Source organism: Gobius niger (genome assembly GCF_951799975.1).
Source record: "Gobius niger genome assembly, chromosome: 19".
Classification (NCBI taxonomy): domain Eukaryota; kingdom Metazoa; phylum Chordata; class Actinopteri; order Gobiiformes; family Gobiidae; genus Gobius; species Gobius niger.
In genome coordinates this window covers 19,676,323-19,692,229 of record NC_136870.1, presented here as the reverse complement: position 1 = coordinate 19,692,229, position 15,907 = coordinate 19,676,323, and the positions used below count along the sequence as shown (strand labels likewise).

Sequence of the window (15,907 nt, the reverse complement as noted above, 5' to 3'; positions counted from 1 at the left end):
TGCAGTAATAGCCAGAAGTATCAGAAGTAAGTCTTGCTAAAGTGTCTCCTTCAGAGTGGGTGCGGCTGCTCCATTAGGCACAGGTTGAGACTCTCAGAGTAGAGCCGCTGCTCGTTCATCGTGAGGAGTCTACCGTGCAGAGGTCTTTCATTTGACAGCAGAATGATGCCCTGGAAGACCATGTCTCTTGGAGGCCGAGAGACACTTCAAACCTCAATAAAACTAAAGGAATTTCTCAGGCAGAGGGAAGTACAATGTCAAAGCGCTGAAGTCACACAACCTGTTTAACACTTTAGGAGCCAACATTACTATTGTGTTTTTCTCTATTTGCTTTGTTAACACTTTTAAATTCATATCCCCATCATTTCTGACTTGGTTTTCTAGAATGCACTGCAGCCATGTTTGTTTTGGAAGAGGAGGCGTCTCATGGTGAAGGAGGACAGTGTTAATCTTCTGCCTGGATCAGCAGTATATAAGAGAGGCCTGACCCTGTGGTCTCTCCAGCACTACCCCACTCAGCACCACCAACAGGCTGTGCTTCACCCAAACAGCCGGTAAGTAACAGCCGACATATAAGTCATATCACTTTGTTTTATATTTCAAAATGAATTATTATCTTGGGCAACTCGGTTTTATCATGTCTCAAAAATATTCATTGTCATTACTAAATGCTTTGGATTGAGAGTAGAGATTTGTCGCGACAACAACTGCAGTAATATGCTGAACGTGTTGGCAAATTTACTTGAAACCAAGTTTAACCCAGTGCTTTGGGATGTTACCTCCAACACACATTTTGCCATAGTTTACCATTATGCTCCTTTTCTTCCTGTATTGCGATTTCCATTCCAGTAATGCCATACACATTACACTTGTGTTTGAATGAAAGAAAGCAATGTGGTGTATCATTTGTTCCAGTACAAACCTTGGACAATTGAACAGAATTGCCTCATCTGAGTCAAAGCTTGTCAATTATTTGGAGACCGATGACCCCCACAGATTGTTTGACAAGATACACTTTTTATATTTGGGTCGGTCATTGCTGGGGGAACATATTGAGGACTTGGATTTGAAATTCGCTCAGTGCTAACTCAGCTGTTCCGCCATTGTCCTTCAGATAACAGGATTATAACCACAGCAGGTAGCAGCGAAAGGAAAGACTCATCATCATGAGCCTTGCAGAGGATTATGGGAAATTGGGTCATCCACACTGTTAAATCTGAAACATTCAACTGCCTTATCAAAATAATTATTGGTTTAATTGAAACTGATTTCTAAATATTAATCAGTGCATCCCTTTGTGGTCATGGGTCGTCATGGTAGTGTTTTAGTTTTTGCTGAATGCATCTCATTGACTGACTTTTTTCTTCATCTAGTAAGAAATAATAAGGTTTGTCCAATTTTATCATTGCAGGTTTTGCGGTAGCTTTTCACCTTTTTGAAAACTCTTGTCCAAATTTACCTACAAGCGGCTATTGTGACCACCGATCATGAACCTGGAAGTACCAAAGTTGGAGATCAAGTCGGCGACGCGTGTGACCGGGGGTCCAGCCACGCCTCGCAAAGGGCCTCCCAAATTCAAGCAGAGGCAAACTCGCCAGTTCAAGAGCAAACCCCCCAAGAAAGGAATCCAGGGGTAAGAGACCAATTCACGCAGTGGTAACATTTAACACCTGATACCTGGCAACCCTTTAGCTTGACCAAACATGATCTAAAGCATTTCTTCGACAAGCTGGATCTAGGATAGGGCATGGTTGTATGTGTGTTCATTGAAACGCACTATTCCAACCAAGCAATAGCAGTATTATGCTTTATTCTGTTCTGTTCTGATTTGTACTTTGAGTGTCTAATGTAGGTAGGCAAGTGCATTGACCATGCTTTAGTCTAGCTCTATAGGTGCAAAATCATCCTATTTTAGCCACATAGTTAATGAGATACTAGATTTCTGACATTTTAAATCTGGAATAATCATTTGTTTTATTGTCATGTTTGATTGTAAAATGTATTTTCATCACACTAACGTTTGCCTGTGTGTATCTCCTGCAGCTTCGGTGACGACATCCCGGGCATGGAGGGCTTAGGAACAGGTGAGCTCCTTTTCTTTAATACAGAGAGAGACTGCATTAGTATGTCCGTGATCCGCTCACTGCTCAAGGACAAACATAACTGTGTCAGACCAGGCTTTAGACACAGCACAACCTGTTTAAGAAGTGATTGATGTCACAATTACGTCGTCAACTAAACAGGCCCAAAGATTGGCCTTAAAATATGATACACTGGCTCTGGTTTCACGTGCCACAAAAGGAGGGCCAGAACTCCCCTGTTACAAAAGAGGAAGGTTTGGCAGGTTTGAGATAAACCATAACATACAATAGTGATAGTAATTTTATTTTGGATAAAAGATGGAAATATGATGGCTGTGTAGACTTTGGATCCCGTACTGGATGGGCTTTCAGAGTGGAAAATGCAGTTTCTTTCTGTGTCTGGTTGGGTTGTCCCCCTGGCATTGCTTTCAACCCGTAATACTGACCAAGATCTTGGCTTGAGATCTGGAGATGGGCCCCCGGGTGCTGCTTGTTGAAGGATGGGGACATATGGGGACAATACAAAATACAAATCTATGATACAAATATATGGCAATAGAGATTATAGAATGGCACGTGTTTAACCATATTTGTCTCTGTGCCCAGACATCACTGTGATCTGCCCATGGGAGGCCTTCAACCACCTGGAGCTGCACGAACTGGCTCAATACGGCATCATCTAAACCCATCGAACCATGAACTAAAAAAAAAAATCTCTTTCTGCCTCGGGCTCCTCCCACTTCAACAACTCACCGACCCAGGACCAGCAACTGTAACTATCACAAAAATGGAAAAAGACAAAGAAAAGTTCTCCAAAAAAAAGTCTGTTCTCTTAATTTTTCCTACAAAGGTCAATAAATTAGACTGTTTTGGAAAGGTTTAAACATTTAAGTAGTTCAATTCAAACCTTGTGAACACCAATTAAAGCTCTTATTTTTAGTCAAAGCACATTTTCACAAACCATTCTAAATGATTGACCTTTGTCTGCCTCTTTTGCTTTAAAATCGTTTCTCATCTTCAATAGACCAATAGTTATATCTCATGACCAAAGCTTTCTCCTTTGCTGCTTCTCCTGTTTTTTCTTTCTTTCTTTTCTCAAATACTGGAACTTACACAAGCAGTGCAGCCTCAATTTTGAGTTTTAAAGTCATTAACCCGTGCAGTGGGTGGGTTCCCATTCCACGAGCTCTTCACAAACATTTGGAAGTTTAACATCAACATTTCCAAAATAAAAATCTGAATTCTGTAGAGGTGGGACAGCAGCTTGCCATTACCCATTACTGTTTCGTTTTACAAAGTTGTTTACCATTTTAGTGTATGTGAACATCTTCTATGGAAGATGCTTCATTAACCACCACATCGCTGCCAACTCACTTCAGCAGAAACTCACTTGATCGGAGCACAGATATAAACGGGACCACATTTTGCGTATTTATGTTTGATACATTAAATGTAAATAATAATAAAACTAACGAGCTGGGAGGTGTCTTGTATTTGTTAAAATAGATTGAATGTCTACCAAAATCACACCGATATTGATGATTGTATTGTTATTTGTGAATTTTCAGGATGCTAGAGTGCCCTGTTTATGTCAATTGTAGTACAAGTAGAGAAAATTGTTTTAGAATGTGCAAAAATGTAAAGGTTTATGTGTAATGGAGCAATGTCCTCTCTACAGGAGGAGGGAAAAATAAAGTTTAAAAAAAGAGAAAAATAAATGTGTGGAAATTCTTTAAAGTTATGGGCTAGTTAGGTTTGTGGTCATTTATCAAGACAGGTGCTAAATACCGAGTTGCAAACTGGAAAGTAGCATATAGATATTTGTGGGCATGTTGCACTTAATTTACCATTTGAAATGACATGTATTAGAGCTTTAGGGTCACAAATCTGAGATATAAAAAAGATGCTGCTGATCCACATTTGCACGTGCTACTTGTTTTTCACATGAGCATATGCTTGGTAAATGACCCTCTTTGTGTTTAGCTGTGTTTGCAGTTATATACCTACCAGTTCTCTTTAAAAGCACAAACATTTGAGTCAAATTATGTAAATTATACAGGTCTGTATAGGTAATTCACATTGCTATATATGCTATTATGATAATCACTTTAGGAGACAAAAGTCTGTGACTGTGTACTTAATCTCAACCACTTTAACTGTGTAAATCCAGGGAACGTTCAGGACACTAAGGACAAAAAAATATAATGTAAGTACTGTAATCACTGTAATGCCATATGATACATTTGGAAAAGGCTTTAAGAAAAAATTCAGTGGATTATTATTTCTCACGATGTTGAGTTGAGAATTATACATAGCATCAATTGTGGACAACATGTCAACAATGAAATGGGTTATGATCTCCTTCCCTCTCCCCGAACAGTCTGGTTCTACAAGCAAACATGGTAACAAGCTGTGTCAATAGATGGCATCCCAGTAGTACCACTGCAAGGAGGGCAACGCATGGAACTACTGTATTATCCATGGGGAAAACACCAAACTACTTGTCTTGTTGCATTGCCTGCTTTTAAAAAAAAACATTTCATGTCCCATTGTAGTAAGGAAATTGGGTCAACTTAATTTCCAGCAGTGTGAATACATGTGAGAATATCTTAAAAGTGCTAAACTTTTTGTTGACCCCATTTATGTGTACAGAGGGGAAATCAAAGCTGATTTTATGTAAAAGGCTCAAGATTCCCTTTAAATAACGCGGAACTTTTTTCCATCATGACCACGTTTCGTCCGGACTCTTCTCGCAGTGGGACCGGTGGGACACTAATGTCTGCAACAACCGGTGTATGTAGTTGTGGGATGGAGTTTCGTTGACATAGAAACAGAAAATCTAATTTAATTTTTCTATTTTGTCGACAAATAAGTCAACGTTGATTGGGAGCAGCCTGTCGAGAAACATGGCGGATAGCATCGTGAGTATAAGGGAGATGTTCACTGTTAGCCGCAGTTAGCTCGCTCCTTAGCCCAACTAACAGAGTGATGAGGCAGCAGAATTAGCTTAGTGGCTAATGTTACTTAGCTCAATGAAAGAGCTACTGTGGCCCGTGCAGTTGGCTAATAAACAAGCTAATATAAACCCAGAGGCCACGTCGCGGTCCTCATCCAATGGGACGAGGTTATACTTACGGGGAATTGTATTAAAACTGTGAATATTCAATCGGCTAATGCGACTTATTAGCCAAACATTAGCCGCTGTCTCAATGTAATGCTACCCGGGGATCTTCTATAAATTGTGACATTATAAAGGAGCTAAAGCGACTTAATCCGGATGACAGCTCTAGCTTTAGTGCTATTCTTGCGTATTGGGTTCTAAAGCCTCATGGGATATAAAAATAGTCCACCCAACAAGCTGTTATTGTAAGTTTCTGCATTGTCACTACATAGATAACCTTCTGACACTGACAGTTTGTAAAGTGAAAATCTGTGGGGTGGGGGAGGCTGTTATCGTTGTTGACCTTTGTCTCACTGCTGCCAAAAATCCTTGAACCACTTTACCAAAAGAGTCTGTAGTCATGGCTTTATTGGTTAATCATTTGCCAACACAATAATAACTGAACTGGGCCTTGATGGCTGCTACCTACGTTTTTTTTTTTTTTTTTTTTTTTTTGAGATATGACGCTAAAAATGAAGTCTTTATTGTTGTGAAAAATATAACAGTTATACCATCTCACTGTTCACTTCTGTTGTCTTTGCAGATCGTGAGAGTGCAGTCCCCAGATGGGATGAAGAAAATCCCTTCCACCAAGCGAGAGACAGCAGCTGCTTTTCTCAAAAAGGTTAGAACATTTATCTAGTCAAAATGTGTGTTGAATTGGAAGTAAAGCCAAAGTATTAAATGTATTTTAAATGTTAAATCCATGCTAACATGATTTAACAGCTATACATAATCTGAATAAGTAGAGAATAGATACACTGAACAACTCAGCTGCCCGGTCACAACTGGTAAATTAATTCAATTTACTCTATTGTCCACATGTTTTTATGTAAACGATAACTCCAGTACTTAACATGTCTGCAAACTATCCAGTTATTTATTGTTATGGAATGTGTAATCAGAAATCTCAATGGCTTTGACAACACAATACTGAGCTTTACAGTGTAAGAATATACAGAGTCTGGTCTTTATGGCTATTTTTGCTGTATGCCTGGAAGTACAATGATTTATGCATAAAGTTCATCAATAGCTGGCTTGTCTCATTTGAATTTGTTGGCAGAAATAGAAAAATAATGCATATGTTTTGGATCCAGAGGATGCAATTATATTGGCCGATGATTACTCATTATTATTGCGCTGCTTTGCATAATTAACACAGACACTGAGTGTACCATCACGGCTGCTGTTTCCTGTTACTCTCGGCTTTGTTTTCTATAATTGAACCGTGATATTAAAAGCATTACAAGCTAAATAAGGACTTTTGAAGCTGCCGGTTTAAAATAGCCTTTTTTGTATTCGAAGTCATACGCTCACACAGCAGACGTTTGCTGCAGCAAGTTGTTTAAAAATTCATGCCTCTCCGCTGAGGTAGGAAGTAGATCAATGAGCGAGCTGGTTTTTTTGTCGCTGCGATGGGTGGAATCCAAAACCAGCTCTTGGATAGACTCAAGCTGTGAGCGTCTGGTGGGTGGATTCTGCAGCCAAAGCAAACGACTAAAAGAGGTCGTTACAGTCTGACAGTGTTACGTTTCAGTTTAAGAATGAAAAGGCCTGACTGTCCGGCTGTTAGAGCTGATTAAGCCTAATGTATGACATCCGATAATCTCAATATGTGAGGGACATTTCTGTTGTCCTAAATAATGTCAATCACAAGCATATATCAATATCCTTGTGCCATACTGTCCTTTCAGTAACTCTAATAATTCAATTTGATATTGAAAAACATAATAGCCAACTTATGTTCTAACATCTCAATTGGTTGTTGGACCAATGTGAACAGATGCCATCATGCAATTCAGATATTTGTTTTATGGTAATTCTGTTAATTCTCAGCAGATCACCCAGCACCTAAAAATTGTGTCTACAGGTTAAATCAACGTAGTTTCATCCTCAAAATTCATCGTCTTATGTAGATCTACTAAAAATTGCCGCAAATGGTCAAATTTCACCCATGCAGTAAATGACCGTTTTATTTTACAGGTGGCCAAAGAGTTTGGGTTCAACTCCAACGGTTTCTCAGTTTATCAGAACCGCAACAAGACCGGAGAGATCCTTTCACAGAACAAGGCCCTCAGCCTCCTCAAGATCAAGTAAGTCTCCACAAATGTATACGAGTTGTCACTTTGTTGTTGGTTCGATCCAGCGCCTTCAGACCTGTGCATTTTGCTGTTGGGCAAGACACTTCACCGCATTTGTCTATTGTTTTGTTAGTAATGTTAATAATTTCTTTGCTTAGACATGGCGACATGTTGTTCCTGTTCCCGTCCGGAGCCAGCACATCTCACGCTGAAATCATGGACACTGCGACGCCCCACTCCTCTTCATCGTTCCCCTCTTCCTCCTCTTCTCTATCCTCCTCTTCATCCTCCTCCTCGACTTCGGCTATCCCTCGCTCCTCCTCTGCGCCTCAAGTTCAGGAAGACGAGATCGACCAGTTTCTGACCAAGCAAGACGGAAAGATCTACAGGAACAGAGACCCACAGCTGTAGGAAGCAGCAGCACCTTTAATTTTCTATACAATAGTTCTGTTTATAATAATCATGAGTTATGTTTTCCTTTGTCGCAGTTGTCGCCACAGTACTCTTGGGAAATGTGTGCACTGTGTACCATTAGAGGTAATTCAAACGCTTCAATATTCTGTACTGTGTCCCAGGCGTTAGACAGAAGATGTTGGCAGTCACCCATCCTCTAACAATTCTGTTTCCCCATTCCCAGCCTTTTGACGAGGACTATCTGAACCATCTGGACCCTCCTGTCAAGCACATGTCGTTCCACGCCTATCTGCGCAAACTGACCGGAGGAGCGGACAAGTGAGAGCCGCTACTGTTTTGTCGTAAACCGGGTGTATGTTTGGTGATTGAATGTATTCCTGTGTTTAATGGTTTTTGCAGAGGAAAGTTTGCCGCGCTGGAGAACATCAGCTGTAAGATCAAGTCAGGCTGCGAGGGGCATCCTCCGTGGCCCGAAGGAATCTGCACAAAGTGTCAGCCCAGCGCCATCACACTCAACAGACAAGTACTTAATGCTTATAGTAATTTGTACAGGTAATTTGTATGGGAACTTGTCCCAGTTCCCATCCTGGGAACTGGTACAAGTTCCCATCCTGGGCACTGCAGCAAAACCAGAACTTTGACTGCATCGGACAAGTTTTACTGAACATGCCATTCAGAACAGGTAATAAGTTGTATTACCTGTTCTGAATGGCAAGTAATTCCTGTTGCCTGATTCACAAGAAGGCAATCATCATTCACAATGATGATGACTTCATTTGATAGAGGGCTTAGTGTAAAACAATATTGATAGGCGAGTGAAGCCTTGTAACACTTCAAGGCTGTCCTGGCAAAAAAGTCTTGTAAGGTTTGAAGTATCTGAGCTTTTTCATTTTGTTTGAACACTGACCTCAACAAACTTAATTATTACGACTCTTCATAAACACACGAGTCATACAATCATGTGTGCAAGAGAAGTTTCAAACCGGTGCGTGGTGGTTTTATCATTTGCAGCCTGATACTGTAATGTTTGAATGATCAAATCAGTCATGGGCCGATAAAGAAGTGTCATTTTCTTGGTAACGTGGGTCTGTGCTTCACGGGCCAACTCAGTCTCCTCCGAGGCAGGACATCAATGTGCATTGTTTTTATTTAATTCCGTCAAAGCTAATTTAGCTACTATTTGCTGTAAATGGTGCTCTTTACGTTTCCCTCCACGTGTGCTTTTGTATCTCTTCAAAAGCAGGACTTTGTAAAGAATAGGAGAAGCGTTTATTCTGATTGGCCACAGCCTGGCGCAGACAACTTGCACCACATGAATGGGAAATGGGGGGAATGCAGCACATTTATCACTAATGATTTACATCACTATATGGACTGGCAGCACAGTGAAACGCTTTGAGACACTGATGCACAACTCACAGAGTGAATCACTTTTCGAGACAATTTGGACTTTTGTCACGTGACGAACCGGCTCAGACGCTGCTGCTTCAGGAAGAGCGATATAAGCTTTGAAGCACTGCGTTTTTTGGCCATCAGTAGTAAACAACTAAATAAAACCAGTGCGAAACCAAATGCACAGATCTTACTGCTACAAACTCAAAATCAACTTAATATTCTGCCACCATAAGTCATTAAGAGAATTGGTGATATTATTTAGAGCAAAGTAGACCGATCTAGAGTCACCTGTAGGTGTGCCTTGTAGAATAAAGTTTTCTAAAGAGGAGCTAATTTTTTCCTCTGCTCCTTTCAGAAATACAGACACGTAGACAACATCATGTTTGAGAATCACACCATCGCCGACCGCTTCCTAGACTTTTGGAGGAAGACGGGGAGCCAGAGGATGGGCTACTTGTACGGACGATACACCGAACACACGGACATCCCCCTGGGCATCCGAGCGGAGGTGGCGGCCATCTACGAACCTCCCCAGGTATCAAACCAAGCACAAATAATCTCGGAACAACGAACACATTATTAACCTCCTATTAACCAACCTCACAAGTTGTTTTGATCTTTGAAGCATTTTGATCTGGTGTTTTCTTATTGTAGACAGCGTCACAGAACAGTCTCGAGCTGTTGGAGGATCCCAAAGCTGTCGCTGTGGATGAAATCGCGGCTAAGCTTGGACTGTGCAAGGTATGTGTCGGCCTATTCATAATCATGGGTTAAGAGCCATTTTGTTGCTTGCACTGTAGAGGACCGTTCATAATTGGGACCATTCACTTTGGATTACTTTTGCAGTGCTTAAGCTCTACTAGTTCCAATTTCTCCCTCCGTTGTTTGTCACTGGGGGGCGCTGGCGATCCTCATTTGAATAATTTTTGATGATGTTGCAGCCTTATTTTTAGACTACAGGTGGCACCATAGTTTCCTCTCTTGCCTAATTCACTTCTGAGGCGGGCAGATCAAAAACTTAGTATCCCCTGACATCTTTTTGAACCCTGGCAGTAAATCTTCTGCTGGAGCCTCATAAACGTTTCACATTTCAGTTACTTGATATCTTGCTTTTCAATTGAGAGACAAAACTATGCGCCCACAACTTTTTGTGTGTGATTTATATGCTTTTTCACCCACTCTCTTTCTGAGGGGAGTCTGGAGGTCATCCTTGTTACTGTAGATTTTGTCTCCCCTCTCCCTCTGTCCCAGGACATGTGTTTTCTATTGGTGAATCTGAAATGTCCCTCATGTGAGACGGTGAGCGTGGATGGGCTTCTGTGAGTGTGTGCGGCAAAATTAATTGCAATCATATCAAGATGGCAAACCACAAAGGCTGAAATTAATATTTGCATAATGTTTTCTGCAGAGGCATTTCTCTGTGGGGTCTAATCATGTACAAAACCTACTAGGGCTGAGTCAGAGGATTGTTTTGCAATATATATGGTAATACCTTTTTGCCACAACATCAAGCATCGACACTTTATCAAAATAATATTGCTGCTTGTGCTTTCACTGCCTACTTTTCAACCTATTTGCAAAAAGCCTCTTTTTATGGGCTGCTAAGTGTTTGGAGGCATTTATCTTGCACTCTTCTTCTTTTCAACCTCAGCACTTCAATACAGGGGCTTTTCCACTGGCAGACACTACACAGCCGAAGCAAGGGCCAGTCTGACCAAAGTGCTAAACTGTGACTAACGTGACGTGAATAGACGCTGGTCTGTGATTGGTTAACGTGGGAGAGGACAAACCTCACTGTGAACATACAGGTCATATGTATTTAATCTTTCACAACATCATACCACTGTTTTAAAAGGTGATTTTGCCGATATTAGCTACATTAGCACGTAGCTTACCTTCTGAGTTGTCTTTTAGCCGCTTCTTTCCTGTGGTGTTTGCCTTGGCACCACTGAATGATTCCATGACCCCCACCAGAAGGCAGGATTTGTCCACATTTCTCATTGCGGCTCGCAAAACTGCATCACTATACAGTATAAAAATGTGTATTTTATTTTCAATTAAAGCATATAGTCCGTGCCCTAAAACCTACTAACCCTGTAGTTTAGACAGTAAATTTTCTTAAATCCATGTGATTCTTGTGTTAGGAAGTTTTTGCTCATAGATGCTGAATTACCAAGGGAAATATTTGTTTTGTTACATACACAATGGAGTAGGCTGTGTTTAGTGGGTGCTGAGTTTTCATCACTTGCTGCATGCATTAGATTCCTGATGTTTCACAGAACAAATGGGGGTAACCCTTTCCATATGTCCGACAGATGAGACTCCGGACATGTCCTCTCCATGTGTTTGCGAGCGCCGCTTCAAAGTCCTAATCCAGTTTTGAGATTATTTTTTGTGTTTTGTGTTTATAGGTGGGTTGGATCTTCACTGACCTGGTTTCCGAGGACACGAGAATAGGGACCGTGCGCTACTCAAGGAACCAGGTAAAAAAAAAAAAACTTCTCAAGATGTGACATGGTTTTGGATGCTACCAAATATATATATATATATAAGTGCAAGTTCCCTGTAAAACTGGTAGCATGAATTGACTTTGAACACGTTTGTCTGCTCAGGACTCGTACTATCTGAGCGCGGAGGAGTGCATCACAGCGGGATACTTCCAAAACCAGCATTCGAACCCCTGCAGGCTCTCCAGAGACGGCCACTTCGGGTCTAAATTTGTCACAGTTGTCGCAACAGGTAACGCTATGAAAAATGCACAATTTTATTATTGTAGAAGTAATATTATAGAGATTTAATGTGGACTTGAGAGATTTGTCAAAACATCTGGGTATTACGCTGTATGAGTAGAATGATTCTTGGTTTTTGATACCGATACCTGAATGATGCTTTTTCCTATACTAACATATTTGTCGTCTAGAACAATGTGTGGAAGATCTGCAAATTTACAATATCAGGTTCACCTCCAATGTCAGGAAAATGGGGGATAATTTGGGGGGGAAATTGGGAGGAACTGTGGCAAAATTAAGGAAAAATATGGGGAAAAAATTGACTAAAAAAATGGCTAAGTGAGAAACAATTGGGGTAAAAATCAGAAAGAAAGATGGGCGAAAAAGTAGAAAAAAAATAAGAAAAAGGGACAAATATGGGGAGCTGAAACAACCAAGTCACTTCATTTAATGCTGTCCCTGGACCAACGGCAACAAAAAATCTGGACCTACAGATATATTTGTTTTGTTGTTTTCCTGCTTTCGATACTTACATTTTTATGGAATCCGGACCAGTCATACCTAAACTTTTTTTCGATGCATGCTGGAATTGCTTAACGTTACCCAGCTCTAGCTATGAGTAAGGGAAATGTGTGGCTCATAGTTTTTGGTAGTAAAACATCCAAAGTCTTGATGTCATACGATGTCATTGTCTGTGTCGTGGACAGGCAATGTTTTTAAGATGAGCTATATATTTTTTTGGTAAGGCTCGTGACAGAGTTCAGTTCGGAGGGGCAGAGTGTTTTTTTAATATATTTCATTATAATACGGGAAATTTACGGGCTAGAACTGATAAGGGATGAAGAGGGGCAAAATACGGTAGTTTCCCAGCCAAAACACACACTTGACAGCTGTGGGATAAGGTGTTGTAGAAAAGCTGTGAGCAGACACTATTTTCTGTAAATGAAATGCATAGTTTTACTCGTCGTGACCAAGTCGTTGTATGATGTCCTACAGGAGGCCCAGATAACCAGGTGCACTTCGAGGGGTACCAGGTGTCGAACCAGTGCATGGCTCTGGTGCGGGACGAGTGTCTGCTGCCCTGCAAAGACGCTCCGGAGCTGGGCTACGCCAAAGAGTCCAGCCCGGAGCAGTACGTGCCTGACGTCTTCTTCAAGGTCAGGGCAAGCGCGTTGATTTGGAGGTTTGTTTGTTCATTTGTTTACATTTTGTCTGTTTCTCTCCTCATCAGGACAAAGATAAGTTTGGAAATGACGTCACGTTTCTTGCTCGGCCGCTTCCTGTGGAGTATCTGATCATAGATGTGAGTTTTTGTTTCTGTTTTAGCTTCAAATATTAACGCATTTGGTGTTTTTGCTCTTCATTCCTCTCTCAAATCCATTAAAGATGAGGTTTTGTTGTTTTGCGATTCATAGATCACAACCACGTTTCCAAAGGACCCTCAGTACACCTTCTCCTCGTCACAACGCTTCCCCATCGAGAACCGGGAAATGCTCGGAGAGACACAAGTAAGACTTTCACACAATCCATTCACAAACCTATAGCTTTTATTTTCCTTTAATGCTTATATTTTGGTTTGTTCTTTATTCAGGATTTCCACAGTTTAGCCACGTACCTGTCCCAGTGCAGCTCCACGGTTTTCCTGAACATCGTCTCCGACTTCCACCTGCTGCTCTTCCTGGTCACCAACGAAGTCATGCCTTTAGGAGTGAGCAAAACACACGTATTCACATTCATGATGAGTCTCAAATATAATCTCATAGTTCATTTTGGTTTTGAGAAAGCACTGATGATAAATGGAACATATAGGTTTTTGTTTCAAAGTTCTCGGCCCCCAATTCTGTCCCAATCTGTCATACTTCTGCATTTGGTGCACTTAGGCCAGGTATCAATATTTCTATATAGCCATAGTCGTAGTCACTCCAACATGTCTTTGTTTCCACAATAAGCGCTTCATGTGTGTTAGAGAGATGTGGATTTGTCCAGCATCTGCTAAAGATGGTCCTAGTTTAACTCTGATTTGGAGACATTTTCTCTTGTTGACATAATGCTTGCAACACTGATTACTTTCACATGTGGCAGTAATGGCCCCCTAGAAAAGACTAAGAGTTGTATTGAATGTGTGCATGTTTGTCTAAGCCCTTTGTTATGTTTTACAGGACAGTATTGGTCTGCTCCTCGATGCCGTGAAGACGTCTAATGAAGATTTGGCTCAAACTTGGAAGAAATCAGAGCAATGGGCAACAATCGAGCAACTCTGCAGTAAGTTACGAGACCTCCATATCAACACAAGGAATCAAGTGGCCTCGAAAATAAAATTCTTTGGCCGTTGTATTATACTTAACATACTAGTTAATCAAATTCAGCAAATAAAGTTGTTAATGTTACTATTTCACACAAATGCATAGAAATATACAAAATAATGAGTTAAAAATAGTCAATTTCTGATTCCCGTCCCAGTGATGTAATATGCAGGGTTTTTGCAGTGCATTATATGTCTTGAAGTAATTTATACCAAAATTAAAAGTCAGTAAAAGTCTATAAAAGACTAGGTGCAAGTTGGTCATTTTATGCTCACTACGTGTAACTACAGCTTCTATAAGAAAGGAAAAGGCCACCGTTTTTACATACTGAGATATGTTCTTACCTAACCTTAGACGAGTTAATATATCCCCGTCTGGTCTTTGTCCGTGCGCTCTGCCAGGCAAACGGAGCACATACGCAGCCTCTCCCACATGTCACATAGCTCCAAAAAAGCTCACGATAGAAGCTACCATGTCGATTTTGTAAGCAGATAAAAAGGGGTACTATATTGTGAGGCGTAATGATACGAGGAGCACCGCGTCCGCGCAGTAACTCTAAAGACTTCCCCGCGCTCACTTCCGTCAATAACCTTTAGGAGTACCCCTTTTTATGTGCTTATAAAATCGACATGTTACATTTCTGTGTAAATATACTTCGCTTGAAAACACTTCACGTAACTTTATTTAAATAGGGAACACGTGGAAGAGCTTGGTGGCTTCTATCGTTGACATTCAAAGATTTGCTGCCACCTGAGGAAACCCTGATATGAGACTATTGGTTGGCTTTTCTGTTAGGCCGCAACATCAATGCTGAATGTTTTCACCTTTCTCCTTTAGGCACAGTGGGAGGCCAGCCGTCCAGTTCCCACGGTTACGGGGCGATGGGCGGCCCCTCCGCGCCGGTCTCCGCCTCCTCCATGTGGTCCTGTCTGCACTGCACCTTCATGAACCAGCCGGGCACCGAACACTGCGAGATGTGCAGCCTGCCCCGGAGCTAGGCCCCGCCCTCCCCCTCCTCCTCGCTCCCTCAGACACACAGAAGACGCGCCCCTTTCCCCCGCCCACCACCTGCAATGACATCACTTCCTGTAAGCTCGACGACGACATCACACGCCAGGACGGGCAGCTTGTTTCTTAACCAATTTAAAGCTCTTCGTTTTCCCGTCTTCAGGTTTACAATTGAATGAATTAATGCAATTGTTCTCACTTTAAACTTTCTATTGGCGTTAAGATTAAAGCACTTTCTGGCCAGAAGTCCCTTCCTCATTTTCTAAAATTGTCTCATTTAGTAATATAAATCCCACAATAACGTTCTCCTTTTTTTTTCAATTTCTTATGAGCAATTAGCCACAGACGCCCTTTTCATCCATGTTTAGTTATTTCAGGAAGACGTTCGAATTGGTAAAGGAATATGTTTTTTGTAGCTTTTCCCTTCAGTAGATTGTGGTTTTGAGAAGCAGACAGGAAAAAGACAACATTCATTTGGCTTTTAGGCTTTTAAGACTATTGATTTTTTTTGGTATTGCTGGTTGCTTCACAGTCGACAAGCTGCTACAGTATCAGAACTCGTTTTATGGTTAACAGTTGGTTTATTGCGTTACATTGAATATTTAAGGAAGCAAAAAACTGCAATGCTTTTGTTCTAGTCTGGCATGAAAGGTTTTTCTATCCTGTCTGCTTTCCAACTGCAGTGAGTACTTAAACATAAAAATAGGTTGCAAAGGTCATAGTTTCATAGTTTTAC

General features: G+C 41.1%; 2 protein-coding genes across 2 annotated transcripts; both read left to right on the top strand.

The window, feature by feature from the left end:
- The first annotated feature begins 380 nt into the window (after nt 1-380).
- On the top strand, nt 381-3,539 carry pde6gb (phosphodiesterase 6G, cGMP-specific, rod, gamma, paralog b). The gene is made up of 4 exons (XM_079576993.1): nt 381-554; nt 1,412-1,633; nt 2,044-2,084; nt 2,688-3,539. The coding sequence occupies exons 2-4, from the start codon at nt 1,488-1,490 to the stop codon at nt 2,762-2,764; spliced, it is 264 nt and encodes an 87-aa protein (XP_079433119.1). The 5' UTR covers nt 381-554; nt 1,412-1,487; the 3' UTR covers nt 2,765-3,539.
- A 1,294-nt stretch (nt 3,540-4,833) lies between these two features.
- On the top strand, nt 4,834-15,440 carry nploc4 (NPL4 homolog, ubiquitin recognition factor). Its single transcript, XM_079576726.1, has 17 exons — nt 4,834-5,002; nt 5,786-5,866; nt 7,225-7,334; nt 7,481-7,729; nt 7,811-7,859; nt 7,960-8,054; nt 8,136-8,259; nt 9,487-9,666; nt 9,786-9,872; nt 11,543-11,614; nt 11,744-11,870; nt 12,857-13,017; nt 13,092-13,163; nt 13,276-13,368; nt 13,452-13,568; nt 14,020-14,122; nt 15,001-15,440. The coding sequence occupies exons 1-17, from the start codon at nt 4,988-4,990 to the stop codon at nt 15,159-15,161; spliced, it is 1,896 nt and encodes a 631-aa protein (XP_079432852.1). The 5' UTR covers nt 4,834-4,987; the 3' UTR covers nt 15,162-15,440.
- Nucleotides 15,441-15,907: the final 467 nt, after the last annotated feature.